At 34.6% G+C, this 18,937-nt stretch overlaps 1 protein-coding gene and 1 pseudogene across 1 annotated transcript in view; both read right to left on the reverse strand.

Moving 5' to 3' along the window:
- Positions 1 to 18,937, reverse strand: part of RAVER2 (ribonucleoprotein, PTB binding 2) — a 110,425-nt gene that overhangs the window by 26,924 nt on the left and 64,564 nt on the right. The window contains exons 7-10 of the mRNA XM_023586140.3: positions 10,666 to 10,751; positions 8,926 to 8,991; positions 8,666 to 8,777; positions 5,835 to 6,103 (exon numbers count right to left, since the gene is read on the reverse strand). Of these exons, the coding sequence (XP_023441908.2) occupies positions 5,835 to 6,103; positions 8,666 to 8,777; positions 8,926 to 8,991; positions 10,666 to 10,751 (533 nt within the window). The remainder of the gene's footprint in view (positions 1 to 5,834; positions 6,104 to 8,665; positions 8,778 to 8,925; positions 8,992 to 10,665; positions 10,752 to 18,937) is intronic.
- On the reverse strand, positions 3,468 to 4,278 carry LOC139439615 (uracil-DNA glycosylase pseudogene; annotated as a pseudogene).

Below are 18,937 nucleotides of genomic sequence, written 5' to 3' on the forward strand. Positions count from 1 at the left end.
TTTTTTACCGATTCCATGGTTTTGCCTTTTTTCACAATGTTATCTAGTTGGAACCACATACTATATGCAGTCTTTTCAGGCCTTCAGTATGGGATTTATATTTATCTGGCTAGGAGTTAGGCTGTTTGCCATAGATGTAGGTGTCAGAGGCTAAAATTTCCTCTAGTATCCTTGGATTTGTTCCCCTTGTTGCCTTTGGATTTTCCTAGAAACTTCTCAAATAAGGTCTGAAGCTTTGCGATTCTTTCCATTGTAATTCTCAGTACTGGCTCCAGCGGCGACTTTCTGTTCCTGGGCTGCTTCTCTAGGTAAGCTGTGGGTCTCTTTATATGTCTCATTTTTCAGGACACTGATTTGCCCTGTGACCTCAATTCTCTGATGGATCTATGAAGAGCTGTTTTGTAGTTTTTCAGCTTTTTTTTCCTGTTCTAAGCTCCTTAAATGCCATAGCAAAAACTGGAAGTTTTGCTATTTTCAATTTTTTTTTTTCATTTTCAACTGTTTTTGTTCTAGAACCAAAGAACCTTAGAATTGAAAGGGAATTAAAGGCCATCCATCTAACCCTCACAGGAGAGAATTCATCTTTACAGACAAAACAACCTCTATACCTCTTATCCAGAAATACTATAACATTTTTATTAATTCTTATTTTATACAGTATGGTCACAACTAGATGACCAAAGCAAAAGCTTTTTTTTTTCTGTTACTAAAAATAATGCTAACAAACTAAGTGAATTTAATAAAACTCATATTGCACATTTAGAGAATATAACCCTAGAAATCACATTTCTTAAAAATTTATGACGCCAGTACATTTTTATATAATGAGTTAAATGTAAAGATTATATTATGGTATTTCTTTAATAGAAAAAAATGAGAAGAAATCATGACATGATTCTTCAGGGTTTTTGTTTTTTCTTCTTTTGACAGAAACTTTATCATTTCTGATGGTAAGTAAACACTTAAAGTAGACACAATCCAGTTTACTATAATCAAAATTAAGGCTAGCAGCTAAGCTATTTTAAATTAATTTTTATTTTATCCCAGAATGGAAAGAATAGTATAATTCCAAGTGCTTATTTTTACATTTGAGAACCAAAGCTAATGTGTCTCTTATCTGATCAGTAATATTGTGTTTGGCCATAGAATTCTGTCTTGTACACCTTCATAAGCCCCAAAGTAGTTCATATTTGCTTATAATATGAAATCAGACTTAGATGTATTCACTCATTCAGATGAATTTACTGAATGTGCCGGGCATTGCAGAGAGCACTGGTTCTACCAAAATGTGTAAGACACGGAAATCTACCCTCAAGAAATTCATAATGCAGAGGAGAAGATGGCTCCAGAGACATCTAGGCTGGCACCATAAAATTATAAGTACGAGCTAAAACCATGAGAGAGTGTGAGATCACCAAAAGAGAGCTGCAGCATGGGAAGAGATGCAGTATAAAAAAATTCAGTGATGAAGTGAGTGGAGGAAAGGCAGCCACCAAAAAGGTCTCAGATTTTGTTTCTCAAGTACCCAGATTACTAAGGTAATCAGGTGATATCCGTATCAGGGGTTCTCCGCTCGGGTTATGCATTGGAATCACAAAGTTACAAACAAACAAGAAAAAACAGGTACTGAGATCCCATCCCTAACTTCTTAAATAAAAATCTCAGGGGTGGGGGAGTAGGATGTAGCCCTCTCTATTATTATTTAACCCTAGGGATGTTTCTGACAAAAAGGCAGAATCAAAAGTCACTGGTCACAGTGATATTTAAAATGCAGGTCTAAAAATCTAAAGCCAAGGAAAGCCAATTCTTTAGCATAGTCTAAAATCTTGCCATTGGAAAACATACTTTGAGGTCACTTAGTTGAATGCTCTACCTATTCTCAGAAAGAGAGATCACTTCTACAACATCCTTGCCAGATGTTCACTGGGGAGCTACTTAATTGTTTATGGTGACATGATGTTTATATCTTTGAAAATAATCTGCATCTCCTTTCTGCATCTGAAAGCTTGACTTATTCTTCCTTATATTGAGCCTAAGTCTGCCTTATCTTTTTGTTAGACTTATTAGACTAGTTCTGCCTGCTGGAAAAACACAAAATATCATATTATTACCCCTAGAATATTTTTAAAATTATGCACCCAGCTGGCTATTTCTTTTCCAGGTTCCATATATCCAGTTCTCCTAATTCTTCTTCACATGACTTGTTTTCCTATCTCTGCCCCATGTCCACTGCCCTCTTCCACTCATTCGCCCATTTTATGTGTCTCCCCTTAAATCCAGGTTTTCTAAAGACCCTAGTGCTTTCAATGAATTAAAGAACCTATACAAAAGTATAGTATATATTGAGAGCTACATGTTTAATTTCCTTCAATAACCCAAGGAATTGATAAAACAGATGAATTTTTAAAATTCATCTGACAAAGGCTCACCTTTACTTTTTTTTTTTTTTTTTGAAATGTCAACAATCTTTTATTACCAAACTCATGGCAGGGTTAACTCTTTAATCCAGTTAACAGCAAAATAGCATCTCTAACAAGATCAAGGATGGAGGTGCAGACATAATCAAGATCATCTCTTAAACAAAGGATAAAAACATAAATATCTTTTTAAAAAGTAAAATTCTCCAGTGTTGCAGATAAACATGTCCCCAACTGATTGCAAACCATAAAAAAAAAAAAAAAAAAACCCTGCATTTAACAGTCTGTGCTGCCTTCAAAATTCTCACTCTGTATAAACATAGGAAAAAAGCATCAACCACTATATTAGGGAAAAAAATCCTTTCTTCTATTTCCTGTTCAATTTCCATCATTTATTCTAAGCAACCCCCAAAGGATAAGTATAAACAAGACTTATCTCATTTTTCTTAGTGGCTGCCCATCTGCTAGACTCACCAAGCATTATCCTTTTGCAATTTTCATCTCTATAATTATCAAGAAATTGATCCTAGATTTCTGAAACCTTGAACAATGTCATCCTGCTCTCCTTGGTCATGGGGACAATACACCTGGTTGACAGTGTAAGGCAGGCCTGGGCACAGGGTGCCTTTCTAAATGAGAACACCAAATGCCTTATAAACCTAAAGCCTAATCTACCAGAGAAAAATAAGTAGCAGCAGGAACCAAACTGTGGCTGTACTAAAACAGGTGCATATCTTCTCTTCCTTACCCTAAAGGCAAGAGAGATGAGGAAGGCTGAAAAGAGGAGTATTTGACCCAGTATTTGGCTTCGCAGAAGTTTCTTTGGCAGCATATTCTAGGCCAAGGCCATGCTGCAAAGAAAGCTCACCAATCACAGGGCCAGTCTTTGCTGTTTTTGGCTGGATGGAGCTGCCATTCCTGGCAGCTGCTCATGGCTGTGTTATTAGAGCAGCTTCTCCTTATGCAATTACTAGAGAAATTATTTTTTCAATTCAACTTCACAGCAGCTTCTCCAAAACATCAACGGCGACCATCCCTCTTAGCTCAGGCTCACAGCTCCTTGCAATTGATGGTCGTCTTGCCAGATTTCTGCAGCAGCTCACTGGTTTTAGAAAAATGCCTACATCCAAAGAATCCTCTGTACACAGACAACAGGAGGGAAGAGCTGTCTGCAGCGTGTGGTGCCACTTCCTATCAACGGCACTGCCTTTCTTCTGGCAAGGCCATTCGAGTTCTCATTTAACCAGGACACAACTGCATCAGTAAATTGCTCACAATTTTTATCCTTATGAGAATTGGCTTGATACGCCCGAACAGTGAGGACAGGACTGAGGAGAACACCTTCCTTGGGCCACCCAGATAAATCTCCAAGACAGGATGAACACAACCATCTGTCTGTAGACAGCTCTTTATCAATGTTTTCCAAACTGGGTGGAGGCGAAACAGTCTTTGAATACTAAATCGGAGTCCATGAACTTGATTGGATCAGTGACACGGATCCTGTCCAAGGATGACAGCCTTCACATCTCTTATGTCACACATCTGGGTGTGGAGGTGGATAAACGGGGTGATGTTTTCTTTCTTCTGAAACAAATCCCGTTAGTTTTATGAAATAATGTCGCCCGAACTCTCCGCTGAATTGCTTCTTTCAACTCTCAGGGAAACCCACCAGCACTCTGCAGGTTGCACGTCTAGGCAGGGCGGCTGCCTTTGTGGTCTGGATCTGGACCAAAGGCTAGCGGCTTGGCGGCGAGGAGCGCGGCGTGGCCGACTTGCCCTGCCCAGCCTGGGTCCGCCAGCTGCGGGTGCGTCGCTTGTCCGCGAGGCTCGGGAAGAAGAAAGAGTAGGTCTTCTGGCCCATCAGCCCTGGCCCATCACCCCGGAACTGAGGAGGAGCGAGCGCACTGACCCGGGATTGTGACGGTCAGCAATTGGCACCAAGCCCTGCCTTGACTTTGCTAAGGCGCCTGTGCAGGGCACTCCCTATGCCTATCTCCTGCTCTGACAAGGTCAACGCTAATATTCTGGCATTTGAAAACAATCAACTACTTGAATTTTTTTCCCTCACATGCTGCTTATAGCCTATTTTATACCACTTACAATGGAAGGCTATTCTGGAATATATGTAAGATATAAACTAAAAATACTTTATTCTATCTACTAATTATAATATTTATAAATACCAGTAGTATATGAACCGATCAACTGATTGGCTTACACTTACAAAATTAAAAGAGAGCAGATTCTTTTGAACAGACCAGAGTTTAATAACTGACTTTTTCAGGTAAAATAAAATTGTTCTGTCTTTGCATATTTAAATGCCTTGGAGTAGATGTGGCTCAAGTGGATGAGCGCCTGCTTCCCACATAGCAGGCCCCATGTTTTGTTTCTGGTGCCTTTTAAATATTAAAAAACAAACAACATGCAAACAAAGATTAAAAAAAAACAACTCAAGGGAGCCAGTGTGGCTCAGTGGTTGAGCACTGGCTTCCCACATATAAGGTCCCAGGTTCCATTGCTCACCCTGATACCTAAAAAAAAAAAAAAAAAAAAAAAAGCCTTAATTAGCTGCATTTTTTAAAGGAGATTGAACATGGGAAGCAGGTGCTCAGCCACTGAGCCACATCCTCTGCTCAATGAGAGTTGGGTTTTGTTTGTTTGTTTTGTCTCCAGGAGATACTAGCAATCAAACCCTGACCTCATACATGGGAAGGAAGTGCTCAGCCACTTGGTGCTACATCTAGTCCAGTTGCACATCATTTTAAATAGAGAAAAAAAAATGAATTTTAAAGAGCAGCATTATTTATTTACTTAAAAGTCCTTATAATAACAGTATATATTTGGATAAATATTAATGATACACCTATGCTTTTCCAAACTATATAATTCTGAACTTAAAATAGTTTATTAATCAAAATCAAATTTTAAAATATCAATATTCTAAAAACAGAACATTTTCTTAAACTTTTCAAAAAAGCAAATATTCATTAGAAGAACCTACATGTAAATTAGTTTACATATAACAAAGTCATTGTACACAAATTAAAATTATTTTACTTAAAAAGTGGCAATTAATTAAGCATTGTCTCCAAAGTCAGTTGACAGCTTACCAAAAGATGGATTATTTTTTTGTTGTTGTTTATAATAGGTGCTTTTAAAAAAAGAATCCAACCTTTTCTTCTATTTTGAGAAGCATAAACTAGAAAAGCAATCATTTCATTGACATATTATAGCAATTATCTAGTTTATAATCTATATTTATATAACTTAATTATATTAACTTCTTTGAAATTTAAAAATGGCTATTGTTTACAGTATGTTACTTCATGACTTATAACACTTGTAAATCCATCACTGAAAATGGAATACTCCAATATTAGAATAATTTCATTTAAGATACACATGCAGTTTTCTTACCCCTGAACTTATTTCAGTGCCTTTTGGTTGACTTTGCTGCTGCTTCTGGTGTCCTGTCAGCAAGCCTCCAGCAGTAAGATTTGAAAAGTTCTGAAGATAAGCCTGTGACCCTGAGAAAGTTCCTTCTGCCAGGCCCACAGTGGCTGACTGTTTCTCCTGAGTATTGCTGTGCACTGGCCCAGCTTGTCCAACAAGGTGCTGATTTGGAAAGAATGGTAATATGCCCATTCCAGCTGTTATAGATGCTTGAGTTGGAATCAGATTTGATGCTGTAATGAACCATAAGTGGAGAAAGCTTTTAATTAGACAAGACCTATTCACAAAGGTCCTTTGATTTTGTTAATTTAGGGGACAAAATACAGAGAAACCTATTTTGTACCTATTAGAGAACTCTTAGGCTTAAAGAATGAAGTCAGAGATTGTGAATAAAGTATTTCCTCTAGGAAAAACAGAAAACTATAATAGTAATAATATTTTTCTTTTCAACAGCTTCCAAGTAATCTCAGTAATATAACATTTGAAAAATCCAAGTTTTAATCATATATTTTAGAAGTTGAGAGCAGAATTTACGTACTTTCAGGCATTTTAATTATATCCTGGTTTGTTTTATGCCCAGTCATTGCAATTTGCCTGGCTCCTTACTTAAAGGGAATACTTAAACAAATCTTTAATTTAAAATGTTCTCTGACACTTAAAGTTTAATTAATCCAACAATAAATTTGGTTTAGCTGACTGGTACCAGCTCATCAAAGTTGATTGTGCATATCTCTTCCCGATTCTCCAGTTCACTGTCTTCACACTGGTAACTTGAAATTGACCATTGCTGAAATAGTTACGCACAGAAATTCACAAATGGTACAACTCAAGGCTTTTTTTTTAAACACTAAAGAACTGGTTATTAAACACCAGCAGATACTACTAGCTTAAAACATCACTATTTGCAAATAGAGAAGAACCAAAATTAACAGAAGATAGTTTTATGCTGTTTTTACAGGGAACAAGAAGAAATTCTGATGAAATGAAACCTTTAATAGGAAAATCCTTGAATCATTCTACTCACAAAAAACTCTCTAAGTCAAAATTATCAAAACCAGCCTTTTCATTTAAATATTTGAAGTCAAACTTACATTTTACAAATTTAGTAAATGAGTCTAAAAATTATTTTTAATACTAAACATTTAGGGATGGTTATTTCAGTTTTATCCTTTAGCAGTATATTTTCATATATTTTTGCTTTATAAAATATGGAAAATTATATTTTCAGAGGACAAATCTTGATGGATTAAAGTAATAATCAGTCAGAATATATAATTACAGATTAAGTATTAAAAAAAAGTATACATGAGTTTCCTATACAATCAGATGAAAGGAGAGTAATACGCAATCAACAATTTGGCCTCCAAAAATAATTCAGTGAAGTTTACAACTAAATATTATTTGCAGACTTAAACTTGATTTTGCTAAAAGATATTAATTATAACTCTTGAGATACATGACCAAATATTTTTCTACACCTAAATGCCTAAAGGGTTATTTATTGAAAGAGAAAATAGAATAACCACAAATAAGAAAAATAAATAAATAGAAACTACCTTTTTTTTCATGCTTATTATGAATGACATGTTTTGCTAAGTTCTTTCGATACACTGTTTCCTTGAATCCCTACAATCACTCTTTATATAGGTGGTATTATTCTCATTTAAAAGATAAGAAGATACAGATACAAAATACTACTTTCATTGAATATGAAACCTGAAAAATATTGGGTCTAAAAGTAAAAATCACATCTATGTTACATGCCACTCAAAAGATATACTCCTAAAAAGTTGCAGGTTAATAATAGGTATCTTAAGGTTACATTCATGATAAAGAGCATCTTTATTAAATGCCACTGTGATACAAATTACTCATTACTCAATTATATTTGGATAGTTTGCATTATCAGTGTTTTTAAAGCATCACATATTAAAGCAAATAGCTTATGACTTAATTCAATGCAAATAATCTAGTTTGCAAAAACTTCTAGTTTACGGAACATCTAATATTTGAAAAGACAGACCCTATGATACCATAATTGTCTGTATACTGGTTAACGTTTGTCCAACAATCAGAATTGCCTGAGTTGTTTGATCATTTGACTAGTTGGTTTTATGTATTGGAGCTAAATAAGCTACCCATATTTAATCGATTTTTTTTGTTACTGATGGCCCGTCTGTTTCCCCTCAGCAAGCTCATTTCTAAACAAATTTCAAGTATGCTTTAACTTGAAAGTACCTTTCAAAATCACATTCAAATAAGAAACTTTGTTCCTATTTTTCTAAAATAACTTTTAAAGTTTTTCATCTTTTCAGGGATGTACACATAATGTTATTCTAGTAATGTGGAGATTACATTTTTAAATGATACAAATAAGTAATCAGACTTGAAATTTACAAACACCAGATGTTTCTTTTATGAAAGCTAAGGGTTTCTTAGCTATGCCAAAATTAAAGATGTATACGTAATATCCTGTCAGCTCAGTGGGCAGCATGTCAGTTTCAAATGGATCTAAGTCTTCACCTCGTACTGCTGTGAACCGTCATAAAATATTAATGCATACCCAGCAGGGAAAGCCTTATCTTGGCATGAAAGCAAGTCCATCAATAACTTATCAATAGTTTTCTAATATTAAAAATAGAAAAGCTAAGAGGCTTTCCAAAATTTTAAATGACTTCCCGAATAAAACCCAAATTTGACCTTGCTGCAAATAAAAGAAAAATATAGGTAAATTGACTATATTCAAATCTTAAGCCTGACTGTTCACTGGCTGTTCAGTAAATAGCACCATTTACTTTTATGTGCTTCTCCATGATGCCCCAACTCCGTTTTCAATGGAAGTGCTGACCCTATCCCTAGTGCAGTTTGAAGGACCATAGCTGGGGGTTCTCCAAGTAAGCCGGGTTTCTACAAAAGAAAAAAATAATGACTACTTTTTCCCACAGAAGATGTAACATAATAAAATGTCTACACATTCATAAACAAATATGTTCGCCAATCTCATTATAGAAAAGGAACAAACTCATTTTCAAAGAAAAATTACTACAATACTTACATTATTAGTATGAAGATTCTCAAACTTCATTAATGGTTGCTGTGCCAGTGGTACATGAGAAAGACTCTGAAGGAATAAATTAGAAGTATTACCCATAACTGAGCTCTGTGAAAATGATAAAACATTAAGTTAGCTTAATTTTGAGAAACTGCTTGTTATATAACCCAATTCATTTTAAAATTCAGTTCTGCAGCGATCTGAGCAAGATCTACAGCTTCTTAATATCCTTCTTTCTAACTTCAGGCAAGGCTAATTAATTCTATTACATAAGATGTGAACATAGAGTCATGAGACTAATTCCAAAACACTTCTTCTTTCTTGCCTAACATCTTTCCTTCCCTTCCCTCTCCCCTTTCTGCCTTCAGTGATGGTGTCATTATATACAATCACATATTTAGTAGTTTAATCATTCAATAACTTTTATTGAGCACTTTCTGTATCTGGCACTGAGTTATGTAGTGAGAAACACAACAATATGATCTGCCTTCATGGATTTTATAGTCTTATGAAAGGAGACCTTTATTAATTATAAAATATATATAATTAAAAATGATGAGATGTGTATGAAGGAAAAATACAAGCAGCAAAGAGAAGAAATAAGAGGAGGGATTTGATTTAGACTGGAAGGTTCAAGGAAGATTTCTTTGAGGAATTAACTCTTGAGCTGATATCTGAAAGCTGCATAGGAATAATTAGGTGAAATCTGGGGGGATATTGATATTGGGTTGGGAAGCATTCTAGGCAGAAGGAATAGAAGGAGAAATATTTAAGGAGGAAAGAACAATGTCGTTCAAGGACCAAAAAGTCATTGCGGCTGGGGACAGTGATAGCCAGTGAACTTAAAAGGAAAGAGGAACCAGATTGTACAGTGCCTTAGGGGTAAAAGTAAACATTTCTGTTTTTATCCTAAAACAATGGGAATATTCTCAATACTCTTAACTCCTCCTTTCATGTCACTATTTATACCTTATTGCAATTAATTGTTTAATGTATGTTTTTCCTATCGGTTGAAATTCTGCAAGAACAGGGACTATGAGTGATTTGTTTAAGGCTGTAATGTCTTGTAGCACATGTTAGACTCAAATAATGAATAAATAATAAGTCTTTCCCTTTATGAGCTGGTTTTAGGAACTGACACTCCTTCATTCAACCTACATTAAGTACCTATTATGTACTAGGTTTGATTTGTTCTTAGGATTCTATGTAGACACAGCCTTAAACAGTTCCTGAAATTAATGAGCAAATTGTATGTTCAATATTATGGGTCTTTAAAAATACCAACATATTTTTAAAACACTTATCTGAAAAAGGTAAGAAAAACATTCCTCACTAACCTAAATAAATGAATTATTTTTATTTAATAACATGAAGTTTTAAGAATTAAGAATTATTATTCATTCATTTTGTTTTGTTTTTTATTTCTAGAAATTCTTTTTTGAGTCAAGATCACATAAGTAACCTTGTTTTGAACTGCTGATTTATTTCTAGACAAAATACACCATAAAATATACCTATCCCCTCTTAATGGCCAATAAATAGGAATACACACACACATACACCCCTACTACTTTTTGATCTAATGTACTCATTGTTGTTTTTTTTAATGTGGCTGAACTTTTTACTAAGGTTTTTTTTGAAAAAACAAAATACTCATTTAACTTAAGAACTTTAAGCGTTAAGAAAAAACAAAATATTCACTCTAAATTCTTGACGCTTCATTACTCAATGCTATTTATATACCTGATGTGCTTTATTCAAATGTAAAAATGCAGGGGAGATGGATGGATTCATCAGATGTGGCAAGCTGTGAGATGTTCCAAGAACTGCTTTGAGAAAATAAAAGTAAAATTTAACTTTATGATATATATGGAATTTAAAAATAAATAGAACAAGCCCCAAAATGGGTAAGTGGATATTTTTTTAAACCTTAAACAAATCCATTGGAAATTCAATAATATACTGACCTTATCATTGGCCAAAAAGCAGCAGAATCCTTTCCTCGTGAATTAACCCTGGAATTTGTTCTAAAATTACTACACCCTCTGGAATAATGCTAAACACCAAATCTGGGCTTTTCTCTAAGTGCAACAAAAGTAAACCCATCTTTTCCTAAGCATAATATTAATACTAATTGAACCTGTGTTATTTGTTCAGTGTTTTTTAGGTGTTTGGGCAGTTTTGGTGAGGATAGGGGAGGAGGGAAAGGGATAGGTACAAGATGCAATCCCTGTCCTTGAAAAGCTAACAGTTCCATTGGGAAGATAATACATGTAGAAAAGTTTTCACACAATAAAAGCAAAACAAAACTTTATATAGTCGGTAAAATAATAACCATATTCTTAATGAAGCCTAAGAATTCAAATAAAGTATATTTCAGAAGAGATTATTTCTTTTTTAAAAAAAGATTTATTTTTATTTATTATTTCTCTCCCTTTCCCTCCCAACCCCGGTTGTCCTGTGTCTATTTGCTGCGTCTAGTTTCTTTGTCCGGTTCTGTTGTTGTCAGCAGCATGGGAATCTGTGTCTCTTTTTGTTGCGTCATCTTGTTGTGTCAGCTCTCTGTGAGTGCGGTGCCATTCTTAGGCAGGCTGCACTTTCTTTCGTACTGGGCGGTTCTCCTTACGGGGCACACTCCTTGTGCATGGGGCTCCCCTGCGTGGCAGGCACTCCTTGCATGCATCAGCACTGCGCATGGGCCAGCTCCACACGGGTCAGGGAGGTCCGGGGTTTACCGCGGACCTCCCATGTGGTAGACGGAAGCCCTAACCATTGGCCCAAGTCCGCCACCAAGAGATTATTTCAGAGTAGATAATATAATAGGCAAGAAGCACCATGAGATCGAAAATATATGAAGTTATTTCATCAAATTATTATGAAGAAATTGGAAAGAGTCATAACAAATTCTCTACCAATACAATAGTTAACTATAATGACAGCAGGTCATAATTAGATGGCACTTCAAAAGCATCTAATCCAATGATAAAAAATATTTGACATTTATATATTACATACCTATAAGTTCATCCCACGCTTAAAGACTGTTTTAAGGAATTTGTTACTTGCTGAAGCAGTCTATTACACCTTTGGAAAATTGACTGTTAGAAAGTGCTTTATTTAGAATAAGCCACATTTTCCTCATTGGTAGTGGAGAAGATTAGATCATTTAGACGAATTGTTTATTAGGAAGACACTATTTATTGGGAAAGGGCTTTTAATCTAATTACAAGGTTGATATAAAGGTATATGCTGGTTGGAAAAGAGTCATAATTTTAAAAGTCCACAAACATCCTGGTAATATCTTTCTACAATGAAAAAAACATGGCAAATAAAAATCATTGGACTAGGAGAAAGTAGTGAAATAAATCTTTGTTGCATCCAACTTTTAAAATATCTCTTTGAAGTCCATACTAGAATCTGAGATTATCTCATGGGGTAGAAATGGTATATGATCTTGATTTTGGGAATAGATTTAAGTCAGCTAGTCAACCAACAGGGAACTATATAATTCAACAGTTTTTAATATTTTCTCTAGCAAAGGAGGAAGTACCTAGAGTGTATGGAAATGAAGGGAACATTTAATTATGGTATAAGTTTAGGGGATTTATAAGAAAGTGAAGATATATAGAAAAGGACCCTTCCAGGATTGTGTTACCTATTCCAATGTAGGAAAAAAAGGCATTTCTTGGTGGAAAACTGGTATACAGACAGAAGCTCCCTTCTAAGTAAAAATGTTAGGGAGTAACACACAGAAAATTAGAAAAAAATGTTATTTGACTAATAGAGATAACTTGAGTGGAACAGTTTTGTTTTGCTAATTCTGGATTTGAAATAGGGGTTTTTAAAGCACATCTACACTTAATTAAACTAAAGACCATCTAGGGCTAATCATCTGTTAATAATTACAAAGAGCTAGATTTTTCATCTAGAAAAGAGAAATGAAAATGTTCTTCCTCAAAAAATTATTATGGGAACCACAAAGAATAGATGCCAAAATTTTTAAAACTACATTTTTATTTTAAAATCATAGATTATTTATAGATCAATAGTATTACTATACAAGAAACTTAAGAAAAGGATTTTCCAAGGTAACCTAAGATACAAACCCACTTAGCAAATTAAAAGACACTTTTATCAATAATACATATATAACATTATGTTAACATTAATGGAAAGAAAACTAGTGGCTATATTAATATCAATGCATCAGCAAAGGAGAGAATTGAAAACTGAGACAAATCCACAATTATGGTTAGAGTTTCAATACTACCCCCCCAGTCTCCCTCTCTCTTTTCAGGTACTCACTGTATTTTACTGTAAAACACTGAAATATATTTTTATTCACAGCTCATAACTGAACACATTATTGCCCAGTTTAAAAATAACTACCACAGGAATCAAAACACTACAGAAATGTTTATAGCCTTGCAACCTACCTGCCCTTACCCTTAGCTCTTGGGGTCTCTCCCTGTGCTCAATCCCTCTACTCAGTAAGTAGTAAAATAACTTGACAAGAAATTAGTTAGGATATAGAAGATTTGAACAAGACTGTCAACCAAACTGATGAAACACTCCACCCAAAAAAAGTAGAATACACAATCCTCTTGATCATACATGGAACACTTATCAGTATCATTGGTATTCTGGGCCATGAAACCAGTCTCACTAAATTCAAAGGAATTTAGATTACACAAAGTATGTTCTCTGACCACAAATGAATTAAATTATCTTTCCAAAGATATCTGGAAAATCACAAATATTTTGGAGTCTAAATAATACACCTATAAATAACCCACATATCAAAGAAAAAATCAAAATGGAATTTAGAAAGTATTTTGAACTGACTAAAAATGAAAACATGATACATCAAAATTTGTATAATGTTTATTTTTTGGATGTAATATTTTTAAAAAATGAATTTTAAAAAAATTGTATAATGCAGTACTTAGAGGGAAATTTGCAGTACTAAACACCTACTTTAGAAAAGAGTTAAGAATAACCTTGCTTTATGTTAAGAAACCATGAAAAGAAGAATAAAGCCCAAAACAAGTAGAAGAAAAGAATAAAAATTACATTTCAAATCCATTAAATAGAAAATAGAAAAAAACAAAGGGAGTCAATAAAACCAACAGTTGGTTCTTTGAGAAGTTCAATAATATTCATAAACCTATAATCAGATTGATCAGGAAAAAAGAGAGAAGATACAAATCACCAATATCAGGAATAAGGCAGATTACATCACTATCGTCCCAAAAGATACTAAAATAATAAGGAAATACTATTAATGTTATGCCAATAAACTTGACAACTTACACAAAGTTTATAATTTCCTTGAAAGATAATGATTACCAAAATCCACTAAACAGAAATGGATACTCTGAATAGCTCTTATATATTTAAAAAATGAATTTGTAGTTAGAAATCTCCTCATAAGAAAATTCAAAACACAGATGACTTTATTAGTGAATTATACCAAAAATATAAGGAAGAAATTATATTAATTATACACCAGTTCTTTCTGAAAATTGAAGAGGAAGAAATATTTCCCAATTCATTCTAAGGCCAGCATTCTCCTGGTACCAAACCCAGGAAAGATATTACAAGAAAAATATGGACTAATATCCCTCATGAGTATAGATATGCAAATTATAAATTAAATTTTATGAAATCAAATCGAACATATTAAAAAAATTACAATATATAATATATCATGGCAAGTGGGATTTACCCTAGGGAAAAAAGTTTGGTTGAACATTCAAAAATCATTTAATGTAATTCATTATGTTAACAGACAAGAAAGAAAAAGAAGATCATCTCAATAAATGGAGAAAAAGTAAAAAAGTTCCAGCATTATCATAATTCATGATTTCTCAGCAATGAAGGAAGGGAACTTTCCCAATTTAATAAAGGAAGTCTATGAAAAATCTGTAGCAAACATAATGCTTAATAATGAAAGCATGAATACTTTCTCCTTAAGATTTGGAACAAGGCAGGGATGTAGTCTCATCAAATCTATGCACAATGTTACTGGAATTTCTACCTACTGCAATAAGACAAGAAAAAGAAATGGATGTCATATGTATTGTTCTGGAAGAAGTAAAACTGTATTTGCAGCTGATGATAATCTATATAGAAAATTCTAAGAAACTACAAAAGCTACTAGAATATATGAGTTTAGCAAGGTTGTAAGATATATATACAAAATCAATTGTATTTCTCTATTCTAGCAATTAGCAATAGAAAATTAAAATTAAAAAACCAATATCATTTAAAATAACATCATGAAATATGAAATGCTATGATAAATCTGACAATAGATGTGTAAGAGCTATACATTGAAAACTACAAAACATTGCACAAATTACAGAAGACCTAAATAAATGTAGAGATGGGCCATGTTTATGGATCAGAAAACTCAAAACAGTTCCAAATTCTGCCCAAATAGTATACATAATCTCTACCAAAATCCCAGCAGGCATTTTTCATGTCAATTGGCAGACTGATTCTTTAAAATTGATATGCAAACATAAAGGACTTCAAACAGCCAAAAAAATTTTGAAAAAGAAGAATGAAGTTGGAGGACTTACACTATCTGATTTCAGAACTTTTTAACAAATGATTTGAAACCATAAGAAAAAAAAAAAACTGGACTCTGACTTCACCTCATAAAATAAATTAACTAACTGGATCACAGACTCTAAATGTTAAATGTTAAGAGTTAAAATTATACAACTTATGAAAGAAAGAATAGGAGAAAATCAAAATGACCTTAAATTTGGCAAAGATTTATTAAGTATGACATAAGCACAAATTATTTTTTTAAAAATTGGACTTCGTCAAAGTAAAAATTTTTCTCAACAAAAGGCATGTTAAGTAGGGAAGTGGATGTGCGTCACGTGATAAGGCCTCAGCCTACCATTTGGGAGGACCTAGGTTCAATCCCTGGGGCCTCCTGGTGACATAAAGAAGAAGAGAAAGCATGCCTGTGCAGGGAGCCAGTGCCCGTGTGGTGAGCCAAATGCCTGTGTGATTGCCTGCGTGATGAGCCAGTGTCTGTGCAAGTGCCTGCATGGTGAACTGAGTGCCCGCATGGTGAGCTGAGTGCCATGCAAATGAGTCATGCAGCAAGATGATGATGCAACAAAAGAGAGACAAAGGGGAGAGTCAAGGTGAAGCGCAGCAGAGACCAGAAACTGAGGTGGTGCAATTGTCAGGGAACCTCTCTCCACATCAGAGGTCCCCAGGATTGAATCCCAGTGAATCCTAGAGGAGAAAGAGGAGAAGAGAAGACAAAAAAGAGAAATAGATACAAAAGATCACACAGTGAATGGACACAGACAGCAAAAACGGCAGGGCGGGAGAGAGAAGGGGTGGGAGAAGGGAGAGGGGAGGGGAGGGTGAGGGAAAAAAAGACATGTTAAGTAAATAAAAGGACAATCTATAGACTGGAAGAAAATATTTGCAAAATGGATGCCAACAAAAGACTTGCATCTAGAATATATAAAGAACTCTTAAAAGTTAATAAGATGGGAAGCGGACTTGGCCCAGTGGTTAAGGCGTTCATCTACCACATGGGAGGTCCGCAGTTCAAACCCTGGGCCTCCATGACTGGTGTGCAGCTGGCCCATGCGCAGTGCTGATGCGTGCAAGGAGTGCCCTGCCACGCAGGGGTGTCCCCGCCTAGGGAAGCCCCATGCATAAGGAGTGCACCCCATAAGGAGAGCCACCCAGCACGAAAAAAGTACAGCCTGTCCAGGAGTGGTGCAGCACACAGGGAGAGCTGATGTAGCAAGATGACACAACAAAGATAGACACAGATTCCTGGTGCTGCTGACAAGAATATAAGTGGACAGAGAAGAACACACAGTGAATGGACACAGAAAGCAGACAACGGGGGAGGGGGGAGGGAGGAAGGGGAGAGAAATAAATAAAAAATAAATCTTAAAAAGAAAAAAGATATGCACATTAAAACCACAGTGAGATAGCATTACATACCCATTGGAATGGCTAAAATTCAAAAAGATTGATGTATTATTAAATAAAATATATATTATTTTAATTTTTATAAAATTAAAAAGGTTGGTGAGTATATTAAGCAAACTGGAACACTGTACATTCATGATGGGAATGTAAAAAAGGTTCACCTACATTGAAAATAGTTGCACAATTTCTTACAACTTAAACATACATCTACCTTATAGCCTAGCCATTCTACTCCTAGGTATTTACCCAAGAGAAATAAAAGCATAAATCTACACAAAGACTAATATACAAATATTAATAGCAATTTTATTTGTATTACCCAAACCTGGAAAAAAAACAAATGTTCATCAAGTCCTTGGATAAACAAATTGTAGACTGGGACACACTGGTTAATTTCAAAATAATAACCTGGGTGAAAGAAGCGAAACAGTACATACGGTGTGATCCAGTGTTACATATTTCTAGAAAACACAAACTATTCTGTAATGACAGAAAGCAGATCATTTGTTTGCTGGGGAAAGGATGGAAGACGGATTACAAAGGGGCATGAGGAAACATGTGGGGGTGATGGATATGCTCACTGATTTTGCTTGTGGTGATTTCATGGCTGTATACAAAAGTGAGCACTTATAAAAATTGTACACTTTAAATATGCACATTTGTCTTGAACTTTTTATTTTTAAATAATTTCAAACTTACAGGACAATTGCAAAAGTAATATAAAACCCATATATAGAACTACAGCATAACCCCCTCCACAATGGATGCCCAGATCTACCAGTTTTAACATTTCGACACATTGCTACACCATTCTATCAACGTATCTCTCTACCTATCTTATAAACATTTAAGAGTAGATTGTGTATAACATACTCCTTGAACACATGATATAATACCTTCATGTACATTTCCTAAGAACAAGGATATTCACTCATGTAACCACCTTATGTACAGTTACCAAGTTCAAGAATTTAAATATTTGCTGTTTAATGTACATCAATTATACCTCAATAAAGCTGTTTTTAAAAATACAGTTTAGACCACAACTGATTTATACTAATACATATTTTATATATATGGAGAGAGGGAGCATGCACAAAATCGAAAATATTTGCATTACATTGTATTTTTGAAGGTATTCTATTTTTGAAGGTACTTAAGGCTGGATTGAAGAGAAATGATAAATATGGTCAGAGTAATATAATCAAATTGAGTTTTGGAGGAAAACCAATCTAATGGCAGTGTGCAGAATAGATTAGCCAGAAAGGAATCCAGATAAGAAAAGTAGTTAGTAATTTAAAGACTAGATCATATGTGAGTAGCAATTATAAATCAGGGACAGAGAATGAAAATGAAAGAAAATTTAATAAGTGCACAAATATTTACTGAATAGCTATAACATAAATAACAATTCTGTTCCAGGTGCTTGAAATGAGCAAGACAGACAAATTCCTGCCATTATGGAGCCAACAGGCAAATAAATGTATGATATATGTCAGTTTTTGAAAAATGATACAATGAGAAAGAATTAGGGCAAGGGTATAAAGAATGATGAGGGGTAATTTCAGTTTGCTCATAGAAGTCTTCTGTGAGGAGTTCAGGATATAGTAAGGGATATAGTTAAGACACAGTAAAGGGCATAGTGGACAGTGTATTTTCTGAACACTAAGAAACTTTCCATACATTTTCTAGGAAGCCTTGCATATGCTAAAGTGAGGTAGGAAATCAATCCTCTTCCCTTGCTACCTCACACAAAGAAGAAGCTGTACCTGGTGTAATCCTGAAACATTTTTCTTAATATTGGGGAAATAGCACTAAAACATGAAGAAGCATACTTCCTTATGGTGATGTATTCAATCTGCGTAGAGAAGCAGAGTATATTTAGTCTTAGATGTAAAGAAGAGACAAATATAGTACTGGGGAGGGGTATTAAAGATAGCCCAGAGTCCAAAGGTGTGGACAATATTTTCCAAAAGATCCAAGAATGTATTACACTCCTTCAAACACTAATTCAATCTTGTATTGCATTAAT

The sequence above is a fragment of the Dasypus novemcinctus genome, chromosome 9 (assembly GCF_030445035.2).
Source record: "Dasypus novemcinctus isolate mDasNov1 chromosome 9, mDasNov1.1.hap2, whole genome shotgun sequence".
Lineage (NCBI taxonomy): Eukaryota > Metazoa > Chordata > Mammalia > Cingulata > Dasypodidae > Dasypus > Dasypus novemcinctus.